We start from the raw sequence: 24,260 nt of genomic DNA on the forward strand, positions 1-24,260 counted from the left end.
GGATTATTGAAAATTAATATCGCGTAACTAATCTGGAATAATTCGACAGACCCTGCGCTATGGTGGTGCCCGATTTTGGACTAATTTGCGAGATTATGTTAGTGGCCGAGGGCTTCCAAGAAGCAAGATTACTGGCGAGAAAGTTTATTACCCTATACTCGCTATGCCGAGAGCTTTTATCCAAACAAGACCACTACGATTGGGGTTTGAGAGCCATCAAGTCCGTTTTGGTCGTTGCCGGAAAGCTGAAACGTGATGATAGGCAAAGGCCGGAGGAGCAAGTGCTAATGAGAGCGCTAAGGGATTTTAATATGCCAAAAATCGTGACTGACGATGTGCCCGTGTTCATGGGATTAATAGGTAAGAGGTAGATTAATGTTACTAAAATTGACTAGATGAGATACGTTGAAAAAAAAAAATCACATGGAGAAAAAAGTGCTTCATTAGTGCTTCATATTTTATGCTGTCACAGCAAGTTTCGTCAGTTATCGAATATGAATAACAAGATGAACATTAAAAATATCTTCCTCTATTTGATTATAAACTCTTCATTTTTATTTTCCAAGATTGTAATTGGTCGTTTCTCTGATTTTTAGTACGGTAAAATTATGAATAAACAAATAAAATTAAGAAATGTATACGCAAAAAGTAGCGTGATAAATTTTGAGACAGATTATATACCTATAATTTTATTAGATGCATCGATATAATTTTTATTTCACTACTCAGGAGATTTATTTCCCGCATTGGATGTACCGCGAAAAAGAGATCTAGATTTTGAAATAATGATCAAAGCTGCGGCTCTTGATTTAAAGTTACAACCAGAGGACGGGTTTATTCTCAAGGTACATTATACACGTAATGTTCACCTTGAATGGTTAATTGGCGAGCAAAACGAAAAAGAGAGAGAAAGAGTTTCTCCATTGGGGTTCGCTTCAGGTGGTACAATTGGAGGAGTTGTTTCACGTTCGACACTCGGTCTTTATCGTTGGCCTCGCCGGGACCGGTAAGACCGAAGTCTGGAAAACGCTTAACCGAACGTACTCAAATCAAAAGCGCAAACCGCACTACAACGATCTCAACCCAAAGGCGGTGACCAACGACGAGTTATTTGGTGTCATTAATCCGGCAACGAGGGAATGGAAAGACGGGTTGGAAGATAGCACACCCGTCAATTTTCAGCGCGCGATCAAACGCCCTACGCGCTCACATTAGCCCACGCTTCGTAATAGGCTTGCCACGACTTTCTATTCTTATTGCTACTTTTGCAGGTTGTTCTCCATCATAATGAGGGAACAAGCCAATATGGCCGACGAAGGTCCAAAGTGGATCGTATTCGACGGTGACATCGACCCGATGTGGATCGAATCCCTGAATACCGTGATGGACGATAACAAGGTTTTAACATTAGCAAGTAATGAAAGAATTGCGTTAACGAAACACATGCGCCTTCTCTTCGAAATTTCGAATTTAAGGTAATTTACACAATTAGTATTCAACTACACAATTAGTAGTCAACTATTTTTTATAATTTTAGACTTACAATTTGCTAGCATCTTAATGAAAATTTAAGTAGTTTAAAATTTGTTATCATCGTCTGATTATTTGGTATTTTGAAAGCCACTTGATCAGAGAAAGAAAGCTTATTCAAGGAATCGATTGAAATCATTTGGTTATATTAAAAAAAAAAAAAGGAAACAAAAATTAATATTAGTTTTGTTTTAATGAGTAGTGTTAATATAAAATATGTTTATGGCAAAAAATTTTGTTTGCAACAAAAATAACACTGCTTACATTTACTGCTTTGCATTTTAAATATTTATGTTTTTATTTCAGAACAGCTACGCCAGCAACAGTATCTAGAGCAGGAATTTTATATATCAATCCACAAGATTTAGGCTGGAGCCCGTAAGCAATAAATACGTTCATACATATATTAAAATATGATAAAGAATATTTTGGAATAAAAAATAAAAACTTAACTATAATTGAGCTTCGAAACCATTTTTTATTGACGCAATTTTTAATCTAATACATTTATTATGTTGTTTAAAAATATAAATATCAATTTTTCGAATTTGAATCGAGAAATTTGCCTGCAGATTCGTAGCAAGCTGGATAGAAACGAGAGATCATTCGGAACGTGCTAACTTGTCGATTCTCTTCGAGAAGTACATTCCACCTCTACTGGAAGTGACAAAATCAAAATTCAAAAAGATCACACCTTTACCAGAAATATGTCATTTAGAAATGCTTTGTCATCTACTCGATTGCTTCCTAACTAAAGAAAACGTACCACTGGATTGTCCGAAAGAATGGTAATGTGATATCAATAAATAAAATTTTTTTATTCTAATATTCTTTGCAAAATCTTTTATAATGATAAATGGTAAGATATATTTTACAAAGCTCGTTTATACGTTTATACTTTAGGTATGAATTATATTTTGCATTCGCCTGCATCTGGGCGTTTGGTTCTGCGATGTTTCGAGATCAGTTGATTGATTGGCGGAACGAATTTAGTAAATGGTGGCAAAATGAATTCAGAACTATCAAGTTTCCATCGAGCGGAACCGTGTTTAGTTACTTCATAGAACCAGAAACGAAAAAATTAATACCTTGGACCGAAAAAGTTGTCTCATTTCAATTGGATTCAGATATTCCGCTTCAGGTTTTCTATCAATTTTATTAGAGTATATTTCAAAATAGAAACGTAAAATGCCCACTTCAAGGAGTAAGATAAGTAATAAGAAGAAAATGTTAGATACATATATGAAATATTTAATATTTAATACAGTCCGCTTTGGTGCCAACTGGAGAAACAGTGTGTTTACGTTTTTTCATGGATTTATTTATAAAGAAGCGTGTTCCGATCATGTTAGTAGGTGGAGCGGGATCCGGAAAAAGCGTCATTATGGCCGATAAATTGGCAAGTTTGCCAGACAATTATAACATTGCAAATGTTCCTTTTAACTTTTATACTACATCAGGTGAATAAGCGAGATAAGTCAAATTTCTAAAACTACATTTGATAGTTAACTTTCATAAATTTTGCATATTTCAAAAATGATAACTTATATTATTATTACAGAATTATTGAAAATTATTTTATTTTTGAAAAATTACTATTACACCTATGGAAAATTAGATAAATTAGAAAATTTTTGAAGTGTTAACTTTAAATGTGTTAATATTATAATATATAATATATTTTTTTATCGGAAATAATGCAATTTTTTTGATAGCAAGGCATAAATGTACTTTACTTATTTATAAATGTATTGTGTGTTTGCGCGCGCACGCACACACATTCACACACATAATCTAAATTTATATATGAAAAAAACATTTTATTTCTGATAAACCGTCAGTTCTTCGCAAATGGTTGCAAATCGTATACCACGTTATAATCGCCATAGCTTTCACCTTAACGACAAACTATATTGATTTCATTTTCGTTGAAAAGATATGTTGCAAAAAGTACTCGAGAAACATTTGGAAAAGAAAGCGGGACGTAATTATGGTCCACCAGGCACGAAACTCTTGGTGTATTTCATAGACGACATGAATATGCCGGAAGTGGACACTTATGGAACCGTACAACCTCATACTCTCATTAGACAGCATATGGATTACAATCACTGGTAATAACTTCGATATGTGAGGGTGAGATGTGCAAAGCGTGTGGCAAATTATTCTCTGTTAAAGCATTAATTTAAACATTTATCTTCATTAAGCATTATTATAATAATTAAATATTCTATACAGCTAAAATTTAAATTATTATTAATTTGTCACAACTTGAATTTCTTGTCACTATCATGTAGAATACATAAAAATAACGAGAAAAAAATAATAAGAAATCTTCCTATAAATATAATGTAGGTATGACAGGATAAAATTAACTTTGAAGGAAATTCACAATACGCAGTATGTATCTTGTATGAATCCTACTGCAGGCAGTTTCACCATAGATCCGCGTTTACAGAGACACTTTGGTGTGTTCGCAGTTAGGTAAATTATATTTCTTTTATTCAGTTACATACACATACGCGTGCGCGAAAGTATTCGCCATTGTATTAAACAAATTTAATGCTTGATCTCAGTTTCCCGCGAAAAGAGGCGCTCGTAATGATATACAGTCAGATTCTCAAGCAACATGTGGCTGATCCGCAGCAAAAGTTTAATCCAGCGGTACAAAAATTCGTGGATCCTCTGATAGACACCGCATTATATCTTCATGATAAAATCGCCACAACTTTTCTACCGACGGTCATCAAGTTTCATTATGTTTTCAATTTACGCGATTTAACGAACATATTTCAGGTTAGAGTTACGAAGAATATCGATCGACAACGTGATTTTCCGTATAATAATGGCGATAATCCTGTTCTAATGTTACAAACAGGGGATGCTTTTTGCCCGTGGCAACGTTTTACCACTTCCGAGTCACGTAATCAGGCTTTATGCTCATGAAGCGATGCGAGTGTATCGTGATAAATTGGTGAATTTCGAAGACCAAAGAATATTCGATCAGCTGCTGCTCACTGCGCTTCGCAAAAATATACCCGTACGTTTAACAGGAAGAGAAGAGCTTACTTAAAATCGTGGTCACAAACAGAACAGACTTTGGAATCTTAACTAGTTTTATTCCGATATTGCATACTTATATACGTTTATTTATACATATACTTATACCGATTAATTATTTCAATTATCTCAGGAGCTGAACGAAACTGAAATCAGTTTGGAGCAGCCGTTGATATATTGCCATTTCGCGGAAGGAATTGGCGAATCCAAATATGCGCCTGTAAAAAATTGGACGCAACTTGTAAAATTACTCGATGAAGCTTTGCTCAATTATAATGAGCTGGTATTATCTCGATCATATACCATCATCTCATATAATATACTTAATGAATATCTTCTTGATTCTTTTTTAAATAATTATGTCTCAATTCTGATAGGGCATAACACTATCATATTTACGTGTATAATGAACACCATATTTGCTAATTGAAAAACAATTTCCCGGTTTAATTACTTAGTTCCGACTACGTGTCTCTACAAGTATACTGATTATTGATCAACCCTGTGTAACACGGCTTTGTATTATTCCTTCGTAATATAGGTGTCGGCGATGAATCTAGTATTGTTCGAGGACGCTATTTACCACGTGTGTCGTATCAACAGAATTTTAGAGGCACCGAGGGGCAATGCGCTTTTAGTGGGTGTAGGTGGTAGCGGCAAACAATCTTTATCGCGTTTGGCTTCTTTCGTCTCCTCATTGGAAGTAAGTAAACTGTCTTTATCTCAGGTGTCATAAGTATAATGCTTAAATGTTTTTAACTAACTTTCTAAAAAGATATATGACAGATATATATCACAGAGATTGACATAAGTCGCAATTTTAATTAATCAAGTGTAAATGATAAATAAAAAATATATAAATATAAAGGAATATAGTAAATTATTTTCTGTACAAATTGTTAAAAAATATTCCTAACAAATCTACTGAAAATCTAAAAAAGTTTGTTAAATTTAAATTAAATTTTGATGTGTACAACAGGTATTTCAAATACAATTGCGCAAAGATTATTCCTTAAATGAACTGAAAGCTGACTTGGCTGTGTTATACTTAAAAGCCGGCGTGAAAGGTATCGGTATTACATTTTTAATGAGCGATTCTCAAGTCGTGGAAGAAAAATTTTTGGTCGTGGTGAACGATATGTTAGCGACGGGGGAAATTACGGAACTGTTTGCCGATGACGGAGTGGACAACGTCATTAGCGCCGTGCGCAACGAGGTAAAATGCACGTATTGCTATTTTGTTATCAGAATAATTTCAAGTCAGATAAAATGCGGAAATGGGATTATATGAGATTAATTTAGATATTATTTGTGCGTACCTAAAGTCACACAGAAAAAAAATTATTATTTTATCCTATTTTACATTATTTTCTAAGTTAAATCCGAAAATTTTTTAAATATTTAGAGACAGACTGTGTATTAATATTGTTCGTCAATCATTATATAGATTAAGCAAACTGGATTAATTGATACGAAAGAGAATTGCTGGAAATTTTTTATCGAACGCGTACGACGGCAATTGAGATGTGTTTTGTGCTTCTCACCGGTAGGAGCGACCCTTCGAAAAAGGGCCAGGAAATTCCCCGCAATAGTAAATTGCACTGCAATCGACTGGTTTCAAGATTGGCCGCAGAAAGCGTTGGAATCCGTGTCGACAAGATTTCTAGAGGTACGTTTCCATAAACTCTTTCTCTCTCTCTCTCTCTCTCTCTCTATCTATCTCTCTCTCAACAATTACAAATTTATCAAAATTAATTAGTTAAAGATCTTAAGTAAGACATATATATGTATAAAAGATATATTTGTTATTAATTAATTGTCGTTACTAATTTGTTTGTTAAAATTTAAAAAATCTAATATAATATGCAATTTTAGAAATATTTTGAAATTCGCTAAACACATGTTCAAGATAACACATTGCTATAATTCATTGCAGACTATTTCTATAATGCCAAAGTGAAATCTTATTCTACGTTGTATTCCTAGGAAAGTTTTAATCTGCAATACTCTTTAATCTTTATTAACCAGGAGTTAAAAGAATTACCGGCTGAATATCGAACTTCCGTGCCGCTCTTCATGTCTTTCGTTCACACAAGCGTTAATGATATGTCGGCGATATATTTGCAAAACGAAAGAAGGTACAACTACACGACACCCAAGTCATTTCTTGAGCAGATTTCTTTATATTCCAAGTTGTTAACAGAAAAATCACACGATTTGGAAGCAATGATCTCGCGTCTCACTGATGGATTGGTGAAACTCGAATCGTGCGCCATTCAAGTGAGATAAATCAAAAGATTAACGCCAAATTAAACATTTATTATAAAAATAATCGAATATATAGCAATAAAATCCTCTAAATTACTTTTTTGCAAAGTAGGCCGACAAATTAAAAATTATTCTGATGGCTCAAGAGATCGAACTGAAGAAAAAGAGTGAGATAACTGATAAGATATTGACGGAAGTACGCGCGGAAAATGTAAAAGCGGAAGCAGAAAAAGCTATCGGTAAGATAACAACATTGGACAATTACGAATAATATATTATAATACTGAAATAACACGACGGAATTTCAGTAACTGAGGAAGAAGCAAAAGTGGCGGAAATCAAGGAGGTAATATTTGCAAATCAAAAACGTTGTGATGAAGACTTGGCCCGTGCGGAGCCAGCGGTGAAACGGGCCGAAGCTGCGCTCGATACTTTGAACAAGGTTAACGAACTTGCGAACTTTATATCATAATTAAACAGTGAAAAATACAAAATTTACCAAATTACATGACATAAAATTCAAGGGGAAAAAATAAAATTATTATTGTAAAATTATGACATAATAGCATAAGACAAATTTTAAAAATATGCCAAATTATCACATAAATTATTATTATTATTTTTCTTTATTCTAAATTGAAATATATTTCAGCTGAATGGAACAAATAATTTTTACATCATTACAGAACAACTTAACCGAATTGAAGTCTTTCGGAACTCCGCCGGATGCCGTGCTTATGGTCGCTCAGGCCGTGCTCATTCTATTTTCGCCGAAAGGAAAAATTCCGAAAGATAGAACTTGGAAGGCTTGCAGAGTTATAATGGGATCTATTGATGCATTTATGTCAGAATTGCGTAATTATGATAAAGAGAACATACATCCGGAAGTTGTAAAAGCGATTCAGCCGTACATCAGTGAGAAAGGTAATCTTATCGTTAAATCATCAACACTAGCGCAAATATTTTGTCAATTAAAATGTGGTAAATATATCTTCTGTATATAAGTATGTATAAAAACTATATGTGTAATATGTTTGATAAAAAGTATGTTAAAATAATACGCATATGATTAGATTTTGATCCGGATGTTATATATTCAAAATCGCAAGCGGCAGCGGGACTTTGCAGCTGGGTGAAAAATATCATGGTGTTTCATTACATCAATGAGAATGTAAAACCTTTGAGAGCAGCGCTCATTCAGGCAAATGTCGAATTCAAAGTTGCTATGGAAAAATTGAATTCTTTGAGGAGCCGTTTAGCGGTAAGCTCGCTTCAGCAATGACTAATCTTTGTCTCTTTTTTCCATTTTTCTGCGTTTTTCTTTATCAAAATAAAATGATGTTTTTTGCGCGCACAGGAGCTTCAAAAAGTATTGGATGTTCTGGGCGAAAAAATGAACGTAGCTTTAGCTGAGAAACAAAGATGTCAAGACGAAGCGGATGCGACTGCGTTCACTATAGATCTAGCAAATCGATTGATAAACGGGCTGGCATCCGAGAATATTCGTTGGGCTGAGACTGTACAACTGTACGTAGCTTTGTTTTTATACAAAACTGTAAATTAGGAAAGAAAATTATTTGAATAAACGAAAGCAACGCTCAATTAAACAAACATCAATTTAATTATAAAAATTTATGACGCATGCCCTTTCCATAATAATTGATTTCATTGGTCCATAGGTATTAATTATGTAATTTATTCGAATCTACTTATGTTTATTCAATTAATTTTATTTTAATGTCGTAACTTGGAGATAATATCAATGATACATGTTGTACGAGTTCCTAAACGCAAATTATGATACGGCCAAACAGGTTAAAAAAATCTGGAATTACTTTACCGGGCAATGTATTGTTTGTCACGGCATTCATTTCTTATATGGGATGTTTTACGAAGAAATATAGAATGGATCTTATCAATTTATACTGGTTACCGTTTCTCAATAATCTGCAAGTGCCAATACCATACACGCCAGACCTAGATCCATTGTCTTTAATGACTGACGATGCAAAAATTGCTCAGTGGAATAATGAAGGTAAAAAGCGCGAAAATCTCTATCATAATAAGCATAATATCGATTCCTAGATATAGAATATTCCACAGTAGAGTACGAATATGATCAACAAATCGATTTCCCGCGAATAAAAGAAACAAAAGAAAATCCGACTAAATCTTTTCGATTGATTTTTAATTAACAACTAAATGTATCCTTACATAGGTTTACCTACGGACAGAATGTCTTCGGAAAATGCCACGATACTCACAAATTCGTCCAGATGGCCACTAATAATTGATCCGCAATTACAAGGGATCAAATGGATCAAGAATAAATACGGGGAGAATTTGGTAGTGCTACGTTTAACTCAAAAGAATTATCTCGACAAAATCGAACACGCTATTGCTAATGGAGATATAGTACTGCTAGAAAGTATCACGGAAATGGTCGATGCCGTTCTAGAGCCAATCCTCGGCCAGGTTTTAATAAAGAAGGGAAGGTACGTTGGCATTCATTTCTCTCGTCAGTAAAAACTACTCGACCAAATTGATCTTGTAATAAAATCGACGCTAACAAAGGGCCATCAAGGTGGGAGACAAAGAAGTGGATTATGACCCACGCTTTCGTCTGATCTTACAAACAAAACTAGCGAATCCTCACTATAAGCCGGAGATGCAAGCTCAGACTACACTCATCAATTTTACGGTTACGAAAGACGGTTTGGAGGAGCAGCTATTAGGTGCCGTCGTGAAAGCGGAGCGTCCGGAGTTGGAGTCGAGCAAAGCCGAGCTCACGACTCAACAGAACACGTTCAAGATCACGCTAAAAGTGTTGGAAGATGATCTGTTGCATAGGTATGTAATAAAAAAAAAAAAAAAAAAAAAAGAAACGAGCATGCGTTAGAAAGATAGAGATAACGTAAAAAAAAGTTTCTTCTTCACTATTCCGATCGGTTTTCTAAAGAAATATCATCTTGTTCAAGAATCAAATCATTCTTAATTCAATAACACAATCATTCTGCACTGTTTAATTTATTTGAATTGTCTTATTCGCAATTCAACTTGATAAAAAAGTTGGTTTGCTTGTTTCATTCGTTTTATTAGTCTAGCACGAAGGAAGAAATGGAAAGAATAAATGGATCTTTTGATTAAACATTTTTACATAAACTTACTTTTATCATTAAGATTGGCGACGGCGGGTCCCGATATTCTGAGTGACGTCGCTCTTGTGGAGAATCTCGAAACTACGAAGAAGACCGCCAGTGAGATCGAGGCAAAGGCAATCGAGGCGAAGATGACTGCCGCAAAGATAGACGAGGCGCGAGAGTCCTACCGGCCGGTAGCGTCCAGAGCCAGCCTCCTCTACTTCATCCTTAACGATCTCAACAAGATCAACATGTTGTATCAGTTTTCTCTCAAGGCATTCAACACGGTCTTTCAAAATGCCATTAAATTTGCGGAGCCAGTAGACGCCCTCGGTAAACGCGTCGCCAATTTGATCGATAGCGTTACGTATTTGATTTTTACATATACCAGTAGAGGACTGTTCGAGAGTGACAAGCTCATATTTTTATGCCAGCTAACTCTTCAGGTACTAAACAACCTTAAAAATAATATAAATAGACAACGGAATTATTTAGAAGATTATTTAGAAAAAGGTGCTTATCCTGTTTCTTTTGCGAAAGCACATAATTACGATACGGAAAACACTTGCTGCGTTAATTTTTCTCATGAATATAATATATACATATCTTGTGTATCTTTTTGATTATATTTTTTTCTAAATAATTTCTCTGGCCCAATCTCTTAAATTATCTTTATATTATGTATCACTTTAACGCTTTGAAATCATTTTTCTGTATTTCTAGTTTTTACAAATCTTTATTAAGAAGCTGTATACATACGTATTCTAGGAAAAAAAAATTATTTATGGAGTTATCCAATATATTTATCAATTATTTATGTTATACATAATATGGATGTATTAAATAAATATTATGATTTAGATTCTGATGCAAACGAAAGAGGTAGATCAATTGGAAATGGATTTTCTCTTGCGATTCCCTTATATACCGGATCTCACGAGTCCGGTGGATTTTCTGAGTAATGTTAGCTGGGGTGGCATCAAGTATCTGAGCGGAATGGAAAATTTTCGCAATTTAGACCGCGATATAGATGGAGCCGCGAAAAGATGGAGAACATTCGTCGAATCGGAAACACCTGAGAGAGAAAAATTCCCTCAGGAATGGAAAAATAAAACGGCCTTTCAAAAACTTTGCATACTGAGATGCGTGAGACTAGATCGAATGGTTTACGCTATACGGTAATTTGCTAGATTTTTAAATAAATTATCTTTTTAAATGAAAATACCGGTGCTATATTAATATAAATACGAAATATATCCAGCTTTTCGATTTACTTTCTCATTCCCCTCTAATCTCTTTAACTGTTAACCCTTTAACAAACATAGGTACTTTGTGGAAGAGAAATTGGGATCAAAATTTATGCAGTTTCGAATGCAACTTTTTGAAAAAACATACGAAGAAACGAATGCAAGCACGCCGGTATTTTTCATTTTGTCTCCAGGTGTCGATCCATTAAAAGTACGTTTTCTGCATCTTTAAATGTAGATTTGACTAATTAATTGTATATTCAAGTACTCAGTTTTATAGAGTGGATTAAATGTCGCCTGATGCAACTTTACACAATTTTAAACATTCTTCAAAATGTATCCCGACGCAATTAATGACAAATAAAAAAATGGAATAATGATTTCATGTAGGATGTCGAGAAACTCGGTAAACAGCTCGGCTTCACATTCAACGCGCAAAATTTTCACAATATATCATTAGGACAAGGTCAAGAACCTATCGCGGAGGAGACGATAGAAGTCTCAGCGCGCGAGGGCCACTGGGTTATACTTCAGAACATTCATCTAGTGAAGAACTGGTTGCCAAATCTGGAAAAGAAGATAGAACAACTTTCGAAAGAACCACACAAAGATTATCGACTTTATATTAGTGCAGAACCAAACCAAGACCCTCACACGTCAATAATACCACAAGTAAAAGCAAAACCTTCCAAATACACGAGATGAGATTGTCCGAAAGGCGATCAATTTTTTTTTCTACAATATTAATAATTTATTCAAAATAATAATAAAAAAATGTAAAATTTACACTATTACGTAAATTCTAAATTACATAAATCTGAGCCTGTGTTACACTTTTCCGAGAGCGTTTCTCTTACAAGGATTTTATAAAATTTTCTTAATCATTTCCAAAGCATTTGCCTAACATTTCCAATCGTTTTGTATATTATTTTGGTACAATCAAAATGGAAGGGTATACTAGAATCAGCCATAAAAATCACCAACGAACCACCAACGGGAATGCGCGCCAACATTCACAAAGCCTTGGACAATTTTAGCCAGGATACATTGGAATCTTGCGCGAAGGAGACCGAGTTCAAAACTATTCTCTTCACCCTATGTTATTATCACGCTGCAATGGCAGAGCGTAGAAAATTCGGGGCACAAGGATGGAATAGGGTCAGTATTTTAAATGTTACAAATTCGCCAATTTGACGTTTTTAAGCTTGTTTCAGATAATCTATAATTTGCGATTAAAATTCTACGTTTTTATGTGCCGTATTAATTTACAGGAAATTTTAAAAGTTCCAACTGTAACATAAATTTGATTTGAATATATCGATTTAATATACGTAAAAATGATAAAGCAAAGAAAATAGAAAATTTTGATTATATAAAAACATACGTCAAGTTATACACATATGTCAAGATCATCGCGCCTCTCGATAAATATTTACATTCCACGGTTTTTTATTACTATCTATTATACCTAATATCTTGTTAACACATTCCTAATACATAGTTATATCCCTTCAATGTCGGCGACTTGACCATCAGTGCATCGGTACTGTTGAATTATCTCGAGGGCAATACTAAGATACCTTGGGAAAATTTACGCTATTTATTTGGCGAAATCATGTACGGCGGTCATATAACCGACGATTGGGACAGAAGACTATGTCGAACATATCTCTTAGAGTACCTGCAACCAGAGTTGGTTGAAGGTGAATTATATTTAGCTCCGGGTTTCCTGGTGCCACCCAGTACCGATTACACGGGCTATCATCGGTATGTGGAAGATTATTTGCCGCCGGAGAGCCCCATCCTGTACGGGCTTCACCCGAACGCGGAGATCGGTAAAATTTCTCAATAATAGTTTGATCGTTAATCCGTCATTTTTTCTTAATTGATATTCGCATTAAAACGCAACAAATTTCGCTCAAACTTGTTTATGCAGGATTTCTCACAAGCACAGCGGAGAACTTATTTAAAACAATCTGGGGGATGCAACCACGGGATAGCATCGACGCCGCAGCCGGAATATTATCGAAAGAGGACAAGGTGAAAACTATAATAGAGGATACATTGGACAAGCTTCCTGAAGAGTTTGATATACAAGAGTTGATGAGCAAGGTTAATGGCTATTATTAAATATTCAGATAACCGTTATGAAAATTATCTAAATTACTAAATTTTAAAGCTGAGAAAAAGAACTTTTGGAGTAAGCATGATATTAAAATATTCTTCGAATAACAAACCTAAGCAGCAATTGTTAACAATTACATACTCAAACTATTATAAAATTACGCAAAGAAATTATATCTATCGATTATATATCATTGAAATATATCGCGATTATTCCCATGTATATAATTCTGTTTGTGATCTTTGTGATATCAGTCGTAACGTTTCATATCCTCGACTTGGTTTATTGCCACTTTAAACGCACGAATTTTAATTCCGTTTTCTTTATCTTTATATCATCACAAGACACAACGTTGACATTAAACTTAATTTTTTACGGTAATAAATAAAATAACCAATAGACAACTTGATTCTCCCTATAGACGGAAGATCGTACTCCTTTCGTAATAGTTGCTCTCCAAGAATGCGAACACATGAACGTGCTGTGCAAGGAACTGAAAAGATCTCTGGAAGAACTAGATCTTGGTTTAAAGGTGCAGAGAGTACCGTGATGAAAATTTGCCGAATTTGTAAAATGCGGTAAATCTAATCTCAAATCCATTTTAGGGCGAGCTCACGATTAGCGCGGATATGGAGGATCTGCAAAATCACTTGTTCATGGATTCTGTGCCACCATCCTGGACCAAATGCGCCTATCCCTCCACCCTCGGATTGTCGAGTTGGGTCGCGGATCTGCTCAATCGAATTACCGAACTATCAAATTGGACGGCAGATTTTAATGTAAGTAAAGGAAAAATGACAATTCGCGATATGCGAGAAGATAAAATATTACAAAAAGAAATTAGATTAAGTCAGCGTTATATATTTTGCTCGCAAGCGTGGGAAAGAGAATTTAAATTTTGTCACGCTTCAAGTATCGAAGAAAGTGACTTGGCAAACGTTTGTCATTTACTTTGCGTTAAAATGTGACTTCCCTTCTTTCGACTGTGGTCAATCTAATTTCTGCGCGGTGCACATCTTTCGGCAGTTACCATCGTCGATCTGGCTGGGTGGTTTTTTCAATCCGCAGTCCTTACTTACTGCCATCATGCAGCAAACCGCTCGTAAAAACGAGTGGCCCCTGGACAAAATGTGCCTGCATTGCGACGTAACCAGAAAGCAGAAGGAGGAACTTACGTAAGATACTCGGCGGCACTTGGTGACATGAAATTAACCCTTTAGGGACAGGCATTTTTCGAATGTACAAAATCACATATAAAAACGTAAATTGTTTTCACGTAATATAAAAGTGATCGGAACAACAGGTTGCCAATATGTTGCTAATGTAATAAATTTTCGTGGGAAAATTCGATGTGTCCTCTCAAAGGGTTAACTGCGAAGATAAAGGCGATAACACGAGCTTTACTGATTAGGGTGCCGCCGCGCGAGGGCGCCTACGTCAACGGTTTATACATGGAGGGTGCGCGATGGGAGGTCGCGAGCGGTATCATCGCGGATTCGCGACTGAAGGAGCTACTCTTTCTGATGCCGGTCGTGTTCGTGAAGGCGATCACGCAGGACAAGCAGGAGACGAAGAACGTGTACGAATGTCCGATCTACAGGACGAGAACGCGCGGCCCTACGTACATCTGGACGTTCAATTTGAAGACCCGTGACAAGCCGACCAAGTGGACCTTAGCCGGCGTCGCGATTCTCCTACAGATTTAATTGAGCTCTCCTCACGACGACGTCCACGTCGTTCACGACGTCCGAAGCGACGCGCGAAGCGACGGCGCACCTTCACACGCAATTTATTCGCGCTCTCGTAATAGTTTCTTTTTTACCTTTTTTTTATGCCTCTCTCTCTCTCTCTCTCTCTCTCTCTCTCTCGGCGAGTCGTAATAGCAACACGCGCGCAACGTGCGCACGGTTTCCCGGCCGGTCGTTAATAGCCTTCGCAATTACGTCAGGCCATCTCTCCTTCTGTGCGGGCGAGTCGAAGCGGTGATAATTATAACACGCGTATTCGGTATGAATTGAACACGATTGGCATATATGGCGCCATTGTAACGCGTTCTCTTTGTAATCGCGCTGCCAAAGAGTAAAACGGTCTCAAGCGTCCCTGCAAGTGGAAGTAGCTCGTGTGTCGCACGCCGCGCCGCGCCGGCTCGCAACGGAAGGAACTTGACGCGCGGCTCGCAGGCCTCTTCGCAGGTGCGCTGCTACTCCAAAAGGAGTCGCCAATTGAGAGGATCGACAAAATGTGACAACGTGGCGAGTGCGTATCGACGACAGTAGGAAGAACGTCGGGGACGTGCTCTCGCACATCCGGTGCTTTCTTTACGCGCGCACCGACACGTACGACGACTCTCGTGGTGGCGCGTATTACATCAGCCGGTCGGTTTGACAAGTCCACGATACGCGACGACAATATGATTGGAGGTTTCGAGGAAGTGGTCACCCTTTATCGAATGCGACGTAATTATCCGTTTCGCGATGACGCATCTGGTTTCGCGTGCCGCTCGGTCTTCGCGACGTTGCAGGGTGCGCGGAATTTCGGACACGCGAGCAAAAACGCCTTGCGAAACAACCCGCGCGAGTAAGCCGGTTAAATGACAATAACGAAACAACCGGTAAAGCATCAAGGGAGGCCTTACTGTCGCGCGACATTGTTACCGCACTTGACTCACGATCGTGTATGTATGCTCTTTCAAACGATCCGCTCAACTGTATCCGCCTAACGACGCTGCACCGCGCCGCGCCGCGCCGCGCCACGGCGTATCTATTATTTATTCCAACGATTAATTGTTAGTGATAAGTATAAGCAAAATTTATATACGTCACTTTTACATCAATCTTCCTAGAATTCTCCACGCATTTACGTGGTTTATGGCTTCAAAGCTCAAAGCGTAGAGCTTTATTTGTCTGTGAGAAACTTTTCTACCTTTAGTTATAATGTTTATATATAATCAACTTGTAAAATTTAAAAATAAAATATTATTACCGAGTATCATGTAAAATGCTATTAAATTAAAAATTTGTGTCAATAATTTTTAATATTCTTTTTTTTTTAATTTGAACACTGTCAGAAATAGCACACTGTATACATATAGTATGAAAGTTGGAAAGAATGCTTTGCTGAAATATTGAAATACCGCGATACTTTCCTAGAACAGAATCGTCATTAACATTCGATAAAATTATCTAAAAAATACTCTAGGGTTAAAAACTTTCTTTACTGGCGTATTGCAAAATATTGTCGTTAACAAGCTGTCGAAATGATACATGAATCGTATCAAACTGAGTTTCCTTGTCGCCCGTTTAAAATTAAGCCGAAAGAACTTTCACGAGGCACATACTTTCGCGGATAAGCTTTGACATTGAACGCGTTCGCTGAGTCGGTGCTACCTGTCTCGGATTAAGAAAGACTCGGGAAATATTTTTTGGTCATTAAACTAATTAGATTACCAGTATTGCGGCGGTCGACCATAAATTAACGTTCCAGGACCTTTACGGTTGCTCTGTTCGGACTCTTCAGCCGAAAACGCCTTCGGGGCAAACGCGCGTTTCTGGTATTTATAGGGGACCTACCGGCGAAGGCAAAGTGAACACGAGGCTTCGAAAAAACCGCATTTGAGTCGCGCCGAACGAATCAAACATCGCGCGATTGTTACTCGGATACATTTGAATGCATCATTTCTCGCCAACGTTAAGTCTACTTTAAACTTTAAATGATCTATGATTTCGCAATAAAATTCAAAGCAATCATATAGCCTTATACATATCATAAAGTATAAATATTTTTGTTAAATTCGAAATATAATAATGCCTCAGTCTTGAGAAAGAAAAATATCATTTTTAACAGAATATATAAGCAAACTATAAAAGCATCCAAATTCATTGATTATCAATAACTGATAATAAATAATCGCAAGTTGATATTATCATAATCAACCGCGGTGATTAAGTAACTACATGTATATTACTTGTAATACATTTTTATTAAATTGCCATGTATAAATGCATATGATTTAAAATTATAATTTAAAGACAATGAGAAAAAAATTGAGAAATAAAAAAATCAGGTAAAATATTTAGTTACACATGTGTATATATATATATATATATATATGTTATTATTAATAAAATATAATATAAATTAAAAATTTGGTATAAATTTAGTAAAGAATCTTTTCGCAATTATTCACAACGATTTGACATATATAATAATAGACAGAAAATTGTAGATATTGTGAATTTTATTCGTAAATTACAGATCATTTAAAATGGGATTTACATGCAATAAGATGGGCCCATAAATATACGGCTTGTAATTAAGGAGTCAAGAATAAAGACTAATCAAGTTGTGAAATAGAAACTTTCCAGCGAAATAAAGACCATTCTACCCATCAAAATTAAAGTCACAGCACGGAAAGTTTTACATAATGAGAAACTTGCGTATTGTGACATGAAGCGATATCAATATGTCAGAAAAGCGTAATTCAGTAGAAAGATATCTTTACGCATTAGTACACAATAATTGCCTTTTTCCATAGAAATTTGTATCATAAGATTATAAGAAATTTAACTTTGCATATGCAAATATGTAACTGTAAGATAAACGACAAATAAAATGTGTCGTTTTCGTTTTGTAATAATATATAGAAAATATTACAAAAATCAGCGGTAAAAAATAATTCAATAAGTATTAATCAACCGATTTTAATGTAACTTATCTAAATTATTAAAAATAATTCACAAAAATATAATCTACGTTAAAAAGCATAAAATAATGACGCATAAAACAGACTTAATTTTTTTTTATAAACATAGATATCGTCAAAATTCAAATTATGAACAACAGCAGAATTACTGCACAAGTGAAAACAAAGTAACTTACGTTCCTCCGTCGGTCGGCTGTGTCCGTCGGAACGATGCCTATACATTGCTATACGTCACACCCGACGATCATTGGCGCTGAAAAACATAATCGATTGTATCATTATTTAACCGTTTATTGCATTATGCTGCCTTTAACAAACATAATAAACAATTAAATCACGCTTTACTACTGATACCTAAACATTTTCGGGAGATATTCGTTTCGTATCATTTAAAAGAACACACGTTGAATTTTATAGTTGAAAAAACGCGTTTTTTTTTCTCATTTTAGTTTTAGATGGTAGGTAATTTGTAGATATTCGTGATGTGTATCTCTTATTTTTCACATAAATTTCTTTCTACAATAAATCACGTTGAAATTAAGTACATAGCATGTAATAAAGAATTAAAAGATAAATGTGTGAATGCAAGTACGAATGTTAATGTAAAAGCACTGCGAAAAGGAAGAAATATGAAAATAAATTCATGCTTCTTAAGTGAGAAATACGTATAATTAGTAGAGTATTATTTACAAGAAACAACGTAATAATTTTTGTTTCTCGTTCTTTAAAGTTATGGAAATAGAACAAGGATGTATCTTAAGCAATGTTCATAATCACGATTATTATTTTATGAACAACCAATATGTTACAAAAATCTATGAGTATGAATATATATTTAAAAAATATATACCTATAGGTAAAAATTCAGTTTAAAATTAGTAATTTAATAAATGTTGAAAGCAAGTTCTAATCTAGTCTAATCTAACAAGTAGTATAAAATAAAATAACATAGTTTAAAATAACCTCAATAATTATTTGAAAAAATAGAAATACAAGTAAAAATAGTTACAACAGAAACGTTCACGTGTAAACAAGATATTTTTAGCTTAATGCAAATTCTCTCGTCAAAATAGTTGAACAAATATCAGAGTTAAGAATCTGAAGGATGTAACAGTTATTCGTCCAAACAATAAATAAATTTTAAACAGTTACTCGTAATTTATGGATGTGGACACGTACAACAAAAGGATATACAGACAAGTTTCGCGCACGCGTTTCTGTGTCGCATGTGTGTTCACCGCTAATTATTTTGCTCGTGCCTGTCATTTAATTTTATTGCAGTTTGCTCATTATATTAAGCAGTTGTAATTAACGTGCTTAACGCAGAATCAAATAAAGATTGAGCGATATGTAAAACAAAGATATACGAAGCGTGCATGGGATCCATGAATATTAATATATAATTAATTACACTTTCAATCAAGAATGGAAAGTAACGCGCTATTCTAATTACGAACTCCGTTATTACGAGCGATATTACATGTGTCAAAAAATTTCTCAAGGCATGACGAATCGTTTCTTTTTCCTTAAGAAGTGTTATTAGTTCGCCGGTAGACAGCCAATTAACGCACGTGCACGACGAATCGAACGTAAGGATGGACGTAATGTCGACCTGAAAGAGAGCAATTAGAACGACGCGAATGTTGCTTTTAATCTCTCAACTAAAGTTGTTTCATCATTTGATTGTCTTTTAATCGCAAGAAAGTCACACACAACTTTCGAAGGAGGATTCGTCATCACAGGTGATTCTAATGTCCGACTCTCCTTATCCAAATAAAATTAAATACAAGATCGGTGCACTTTACAATGCATTTATTGTACTAACAATAAAATGCGCATTGTGAATTAAAGGTTGCCGACTTTCAAATTTGTTCGATATGACTTACGTCCATCGAGATCAACTCACCTTGAGCACATACATATATGACTATAGAGGTTAATATACTTAAAATGTAAATGCGCGAAATCGCGATTTCCACTTTTGTCATGTCTCGTCGGAGCATGGAGCGTCGCGAACACTAAATATTTACGCGAATACGTTTCTTGAATGGCTATCGCTGACGCGTGTTGTCGCGTCACTCGACTATATTTGGATTGAAATATTTGTAAACAAAGCCTCGCGCGACTGTCGCGAACTCGCGACATAAACACTTTTCCCACACCATTATCACACCCCCACGCACCACTAGATTCCCTAGAATATATTCTAGATTCTAGGGAGTCTACGCATCACTTTCGCCGCCCGCGCGCCGCGTATTTTGCTCCGGCAATATTCAAACTAGCTTCCGATTCTTCCGAATATACACGAAATGTGACGATCAAGTACGAAGAATGTCGATTTTTCTCGATTTCAAGTTATTGCTAGGTACTTTACATCGAATAGTGCGTACGTATGTACTACATCCTTGCAGTAGTACTATTAAAACACAATTAAAAGAATCGAAATCGGACGGGTAAAGCGTGCGGCTGTATGTGTATCTCAAAACGAAATAAACCGCGTCGTTTATGTATATTTCTTTAAAGGAAACGAAAATTCGCACAAATACACGAACGGTGCCGCCCGCGGGCGCTGACTTACCGAATGATTTTTCCGTTCTTGTCGGTCGCTCGCAAATTTTCCTTCTCGTCCAAGTTCGCCTCCCCACCCCTTCCGCGCCTTGTTCGCTGACGCGGAGGTGCGAAGAAACCGTTTCGAAAGGATACGCGAAAGGTGCGAAAGACGAACGGGCCTCCCAGGATGACTCTCGCTAATCGCGGGCAGGCGGAAAACAAGCGTGATGAGTCGCCTCGCCTCGCCTCGTCTCGTCTCGCCTCGCCACGTCCCGTCTCGTCTCGTCTCGTCTCGTCTCGTCTCACTCACAACCTAACTCGACTCGACGCTACTACACAACCAACAGCACGCGGGTGAGTTAACCTCTTCTCTCTCTTTCTCCTTTGTGCTTCTTCTTCATCTTACCATAGAGCGCACGTAACGCGCGCACGATAGGTACGTAACATTCGAAGCAACATGGACGATCGCGGGACGAAGAACCGCGTGTATATGTACGTTGGAACGATAATCGATACACGTTTATGTCCTTAACGTGTATCCAGACGGACACGTAGTTTAACGCGTTTTATATATACGTAAGAACGCGGAGCCCCGACGCGAAAGAGGCATGCGGTTTCTCGTGCACTTATGCTCGTAATACTGAAATTTAATCCACGAGATCGGGAAACATAAAACATATCTCTCTTTTCTCATTGATCTCACTATACAAAAGATGAATATTACTGTGTAGGACAATATGTGAATAAATAATAGCTAGATAATTATTACATATTACATATATCACAAACGATCTACTATAAATATTGAACCATTTACTTACGTGTAAACTCATATTCAAATTAAAACAATCTCCGATTTGAATTCGCAGCCTCGATTTTTCAATGTTTACTTTATAGATGTTTGAGATTTAGATTATTCGAATATTTGGAATCAAGTAAATCTTTCGAATAATAATTCTCTCGATCGTTAAAATATCCCAGATAATTACAGTTTTAGTATATAGTAAATATATTACAAGAGTCTTGCGAAGGAAACCGCGCGGCGGCGATACAGAGACAGGAACGTAAAATATTCAATATTTCAGGAAATTATTTCCATTGTCGTCTCTATCTCGATGTTCCGCGTTTTCACTTTTCGCCTCTCGAAACGCATCTCGCATTTCGACTCGTATTTCATCTCCTCTCCTCTTTATTTGCATACGCGATACATCGTTTTCCGTATCTCGGAGCCTCATCGTGTGCTCACGGCAAACGGCGTGCGGAGAGGTTTGAAGATAATTAATGCAAATTACACATGGGCAACGGGCACGCTACCGGTTACGGCGTTACACGGGATGAAAGCCGCCGTGCGCGCGCGCGGCCGCTCGCACGTCATGTAAGTCGTTGCTCTTGCATGTCGATGTGTCGCTCCGATTATCGTACCGCCGCGCCGCGCCGCGCCGCGCCGCGCTCCGATACAATTGATTCGCGGCTCTGATTGACTGCTATCTACCGCTCGAACGCAGATTAGTTCTTGCGCCTATTTTCCAGCCTTCGTCCCATTTCGTCCCGTATGCGTCCCATCTCACCCCATTCCGTCCCGCCGCGCCCGCTCCCTTCTCGTCTGCCACTCTCTGCAGCCCCCGTCTCGTCCCCGTCTCGTTCGCGTGCAGTGAGCTGTATACTTAAGCCGCGGAGAGCCACCGCACTAAACGGACGTGGCGCGTATAATTTATGAATTATTATTTTGTACTATAATATGTCGGCCGCTTCTCTCTCCTCGCGCAGCCCCGCGCACGGTATACGCTCGGCGCTCGTCTCCTTCGAGATTCTCCGTGCAGGAGAGAAGCATCTCTCTCGTCGGAAACAGTGAGATAAAGAGCATCGTCAATGGCGTAGGGTTCTCGCGCTGTTACCTTCGCGGAAATAACGATAATGTAACGTGAGTGAGTCGAGAGAAAAAGAGAACCGCTGCGTGAGAGCAGTATTTTCTAGCTCCAGAGAGACGCGACGCGCTACCGCAACGAACGGTCCGTTTCTCATTGGCTAATAACTACCTAGAGTGCCAAAGTTCCGTGCGAGGTTTTACGATAAACCTGATGCATATTACACTCGGATGATCCGACATCTATCGTTTTTTCGAACAATTCCGATAGTACGATTGTACGATAAAAGACAATTTATTTATTTTTAAAAAATTTCAAAAGCGCGACGCGCGCGCGAGAGGATAATTAGGTCACCCTTCTGAGAAGGCCGATCGTGAAACCTGCAGACTTTTAAACTAACAACGTTCTCTTTCTTTTCCTCCCCTTTTCTTCACTCCCCGTCTCCATTTGGCTTGTAAAGAACATTTTCGTTTTTTACATTGTATTCGAAAATGTATTGAAAAATGCATATTTGCACGACGAATTACAAACTTAAAAAGTTAAATGTGAATAGTACGGAAGGCGAGAAATGTGTACGTGCCGCTCTGCAGGCGTTATTATAAGATCAAATATGCGTTCTCGATCGCGAACACAAGCAGCCGAAGATTTGTTCTAATTGGTGCCTAATCGCGCGGTTCGGATCGTGTGAATCGAAAGCGATGCGAGGAGAGTGAATCGGAGCGGTCCACCGAGAAGCGCGCCAGTGTGAGCCGCGGCAACGAGGCAGCCTGGGGAAAGACCAGACAGGCGAGCTAGCGAACCCAGGGTGAACAGGCGGGGGATGCAGGGGGGAGCAGGCGGACAGGCAGGCAGGCGGCCGAGCGAGCGGCGCGGCGGAGAGCGAACGGACGAGCTCCGAGCGTAGGTCCGAGCTCCGAGTATCCTATAATTACGAGTAACTCAGCCACATTTGCGTTGATCCGACACCTTAAAGATAGCATTTAGCGGCCCCTTTCATCTCCGCGGCAAACAAACCAATTTATACCTCAGGCCGCTTTGTGCTCCGGCGAGGGACGTGCTCCGCCCCGAACCTACGAGTTAGCTCCGTCTTTTTCCACCTTCCTCTCTCCCTTCTCTCTCTCTCTCTCTCTCTCTCTCTCCCCTCGCTTGCTTTATCCTTTTCTCCCTCTCTTTCTCTTTCTCTCCCCCTTCCCTCTCCCTCGCCATCGAGCTCTCGTCCACTTCGATCTCGCGCCCTTGGTCTTTGCTAATTTTGCTGGAAATCAATCGCTCTCGAAAAGTGAAACGTCCGTCGCGCGAGTACCATTCCGCCGTGCAAGTCGGCCGAGCGAGCTCGAGGGACAGAGGGACAACGAGGGAGGAACGAATCGAACGAGCGACGAAACGAACATCGCGTTTTTGTCTACTTCTCTCGTAACTAATTGGCGCGCGTTATTACTTTCGTACGTCGTTTTCGCTTTTTCCCTGCGCCCTCCCAGCCGCTTCACCCCTCCGAGGGGCTGCAAGGGAGCGAAGGTTCGCGTGACTAAACGCTACGACGCGAGGACGTCGGAGCACACGATAATGGTAGGTTACCGCCTCTTCTTCTGGCATTCGGACTACGCTTCTATTTATTGTTAGCGTCCAGTGAATACGAACGCACGCGGCGCATTCCCTGTATAAATAAAGTTACCGCATACGGAATTTCGCGTACATATAGTACAAACTCGCGCGGATCACTTGGATGTTAGCTAAAAACTTTTGCGACACGGAGGAGGGACATCCCTCCGTGGA

General features: G+C 37.7%; 1 protein-coding gene and 1 long non-coding RNA gene across 2 annotated transcripts in view; one reads left to right on the forward strand and one right to left on the reverse strand.

Annotated features, from left to right (window-relative positions):
• LOC105454686 (dynein beta chain, ciliary-like) overlaps window positions 1-15,496 on the forward strand; it is a 27,838-nt gene extending 12,342 nt beyond the window's left edge. Inside the window, exons 30-65 of the mRNA XM_011697496.1 lie at window positions 50-360; window positions 730-845; window positions 940-1,151; window positions 1,272-1,475; window positions 1,837-1,908; window positions 2,103-2,318; window positions 2,434-2,671; window positions 2,798-2,990; window positions 3,467-3,644; window positions 3,886-4,014; window positions 4,107-4,326; window positions 4,409-4,570; window positions 4,724-4,873; window positions 5,132-5,293; window positions 5,570-5,806; window positions 6,038-6,259; window positions 6,619-6,870; window positions 6,971-7,097; window positions 7,167-7,300; window positions 7,545-7,782; window positions 7,932-8,119; window positions 8,216-8,385; window positions 8,673-8,893; window positions 9,077-9,353; window positions 9,433-9,708; window positions 10,039-10,444; window positions 10,860-11,176; window positions 11,324-11,456; window positions 11,636-11,917; window positions 12,197-12,403; window positions 12,747-13,080; window positions 13,182-13,357; window positions 13,792-13,902; window positions 13,976-14,149; window positions 14,397-14,545; window positions 14,782-15,496. Coding sequence (XP_011695798.1) covers window positions 50-360; window positions 730-845; window positions 940-1,151; window positions 1,272-1,475; window positions 1,837-1,908; window positions 2,103-2,318; window positions 2,434-2,671; window positions 2,798-2,990; window positions 3,467-3,644; window positions 3,886-4,014; window positions 4,107-4,326; window positions 4,409-4,570; window positions 4,724-4,873; window positions 5,132-5,293; window positions 5,570-5,806; window positions 6,038-6,259; window positions 6,619-6,870; window positions 6,971-7,097; window positions 7,167-7,300; window positions 7,545-7,782; window positions 7,932-8,119; window positions 8,216-8,385; window positions 8,673-8,893; window positions 9,077-9,353; window positions 9,433-9,708; window positions 10,039-10,444; window positions 10,860-11,176; window positions 11,324-11,456; window positions 11,636-11,917; window positions 12,197-12,403; window positions 12,747-13,080; window positions 13,182-13,357; window positions 13,792-13,902; window positions 13,976-14,149; window positions 14,397-14,545; window positions 14,782-15,076 — 7,489 coding nt within the window. The 3' untranslated portion in view covers window positions 15,077-15,496. The remainder of the gene's footprint in view (window positions 1-49; window positions 361-729; window positions 846-939; window positions 1,152-1,271; window positions 1,476-1,836; window positions 1,909-2,102; window positions 2,319-2,433; window positions 2,672-2,797; window positions 2,991-3,466; window positions 3,645-3,885; window positions 4,015-4,106; window positions 4,327-4,408; window positions 4,571-4,723; window positions 4,874-5,131; window positions 5,294-5,569; window positions 5,807-6,037; window positions 6,260-6,618; window positions 6,871-6,970; window positions 7,098-7,166; window positions 7,301-7,544; window positions 7,783-7,931; window positions 8,120-8,215; window positions 8,386-8,672; window positions 8,894-9,076; window positions 9,354-9,432; window positions 9,709-10,038; window positions 10,445-10,859; window positions 11,177-11,323; window positions 11,457-11,635; window positions 11,918-12,196; window positions 12,404-12,746; window positions 13,081-13,181; window positions 13,358-13,791; window positions 13,903-13,975; window positions 14,150-14,396; window positions 14,546-14,781) is intronic.
• LOC105454685 lies at window positions 10,897-20,977 on the reverse strand. The gene is made up of 3 exons (XR_975016.1): window positions 20,651-20,977; window positions 18,249-18,325; window positions 10,897-10,985 (listed from the first exon to the last, which is right to left on the reverse strand). It is a non-coding gene; the product is annotated as an uncharacterized LOC105454685 (long non-coding RNA).
• Window positions 20,978-24,260: the final 3,283 nt, after the last annotated feature.

Source organism: Wasmannia auropunctata, unplaced genomic scaffold, assembly GCF_000956235.1.
Source record: "Wasmannia auropunctata unplaced genomic scaffold, wasmannia.A_1.0 LD335976.1, whole genome shotgun sequence".
In the NCBI taxonomy this organism is placed as follows: Eukaryota; Metazoa; Arthropoda; class Insecta; order Hymenoptera; family Formicidae; genus Wasmannia; species Wasmannia auropunctata.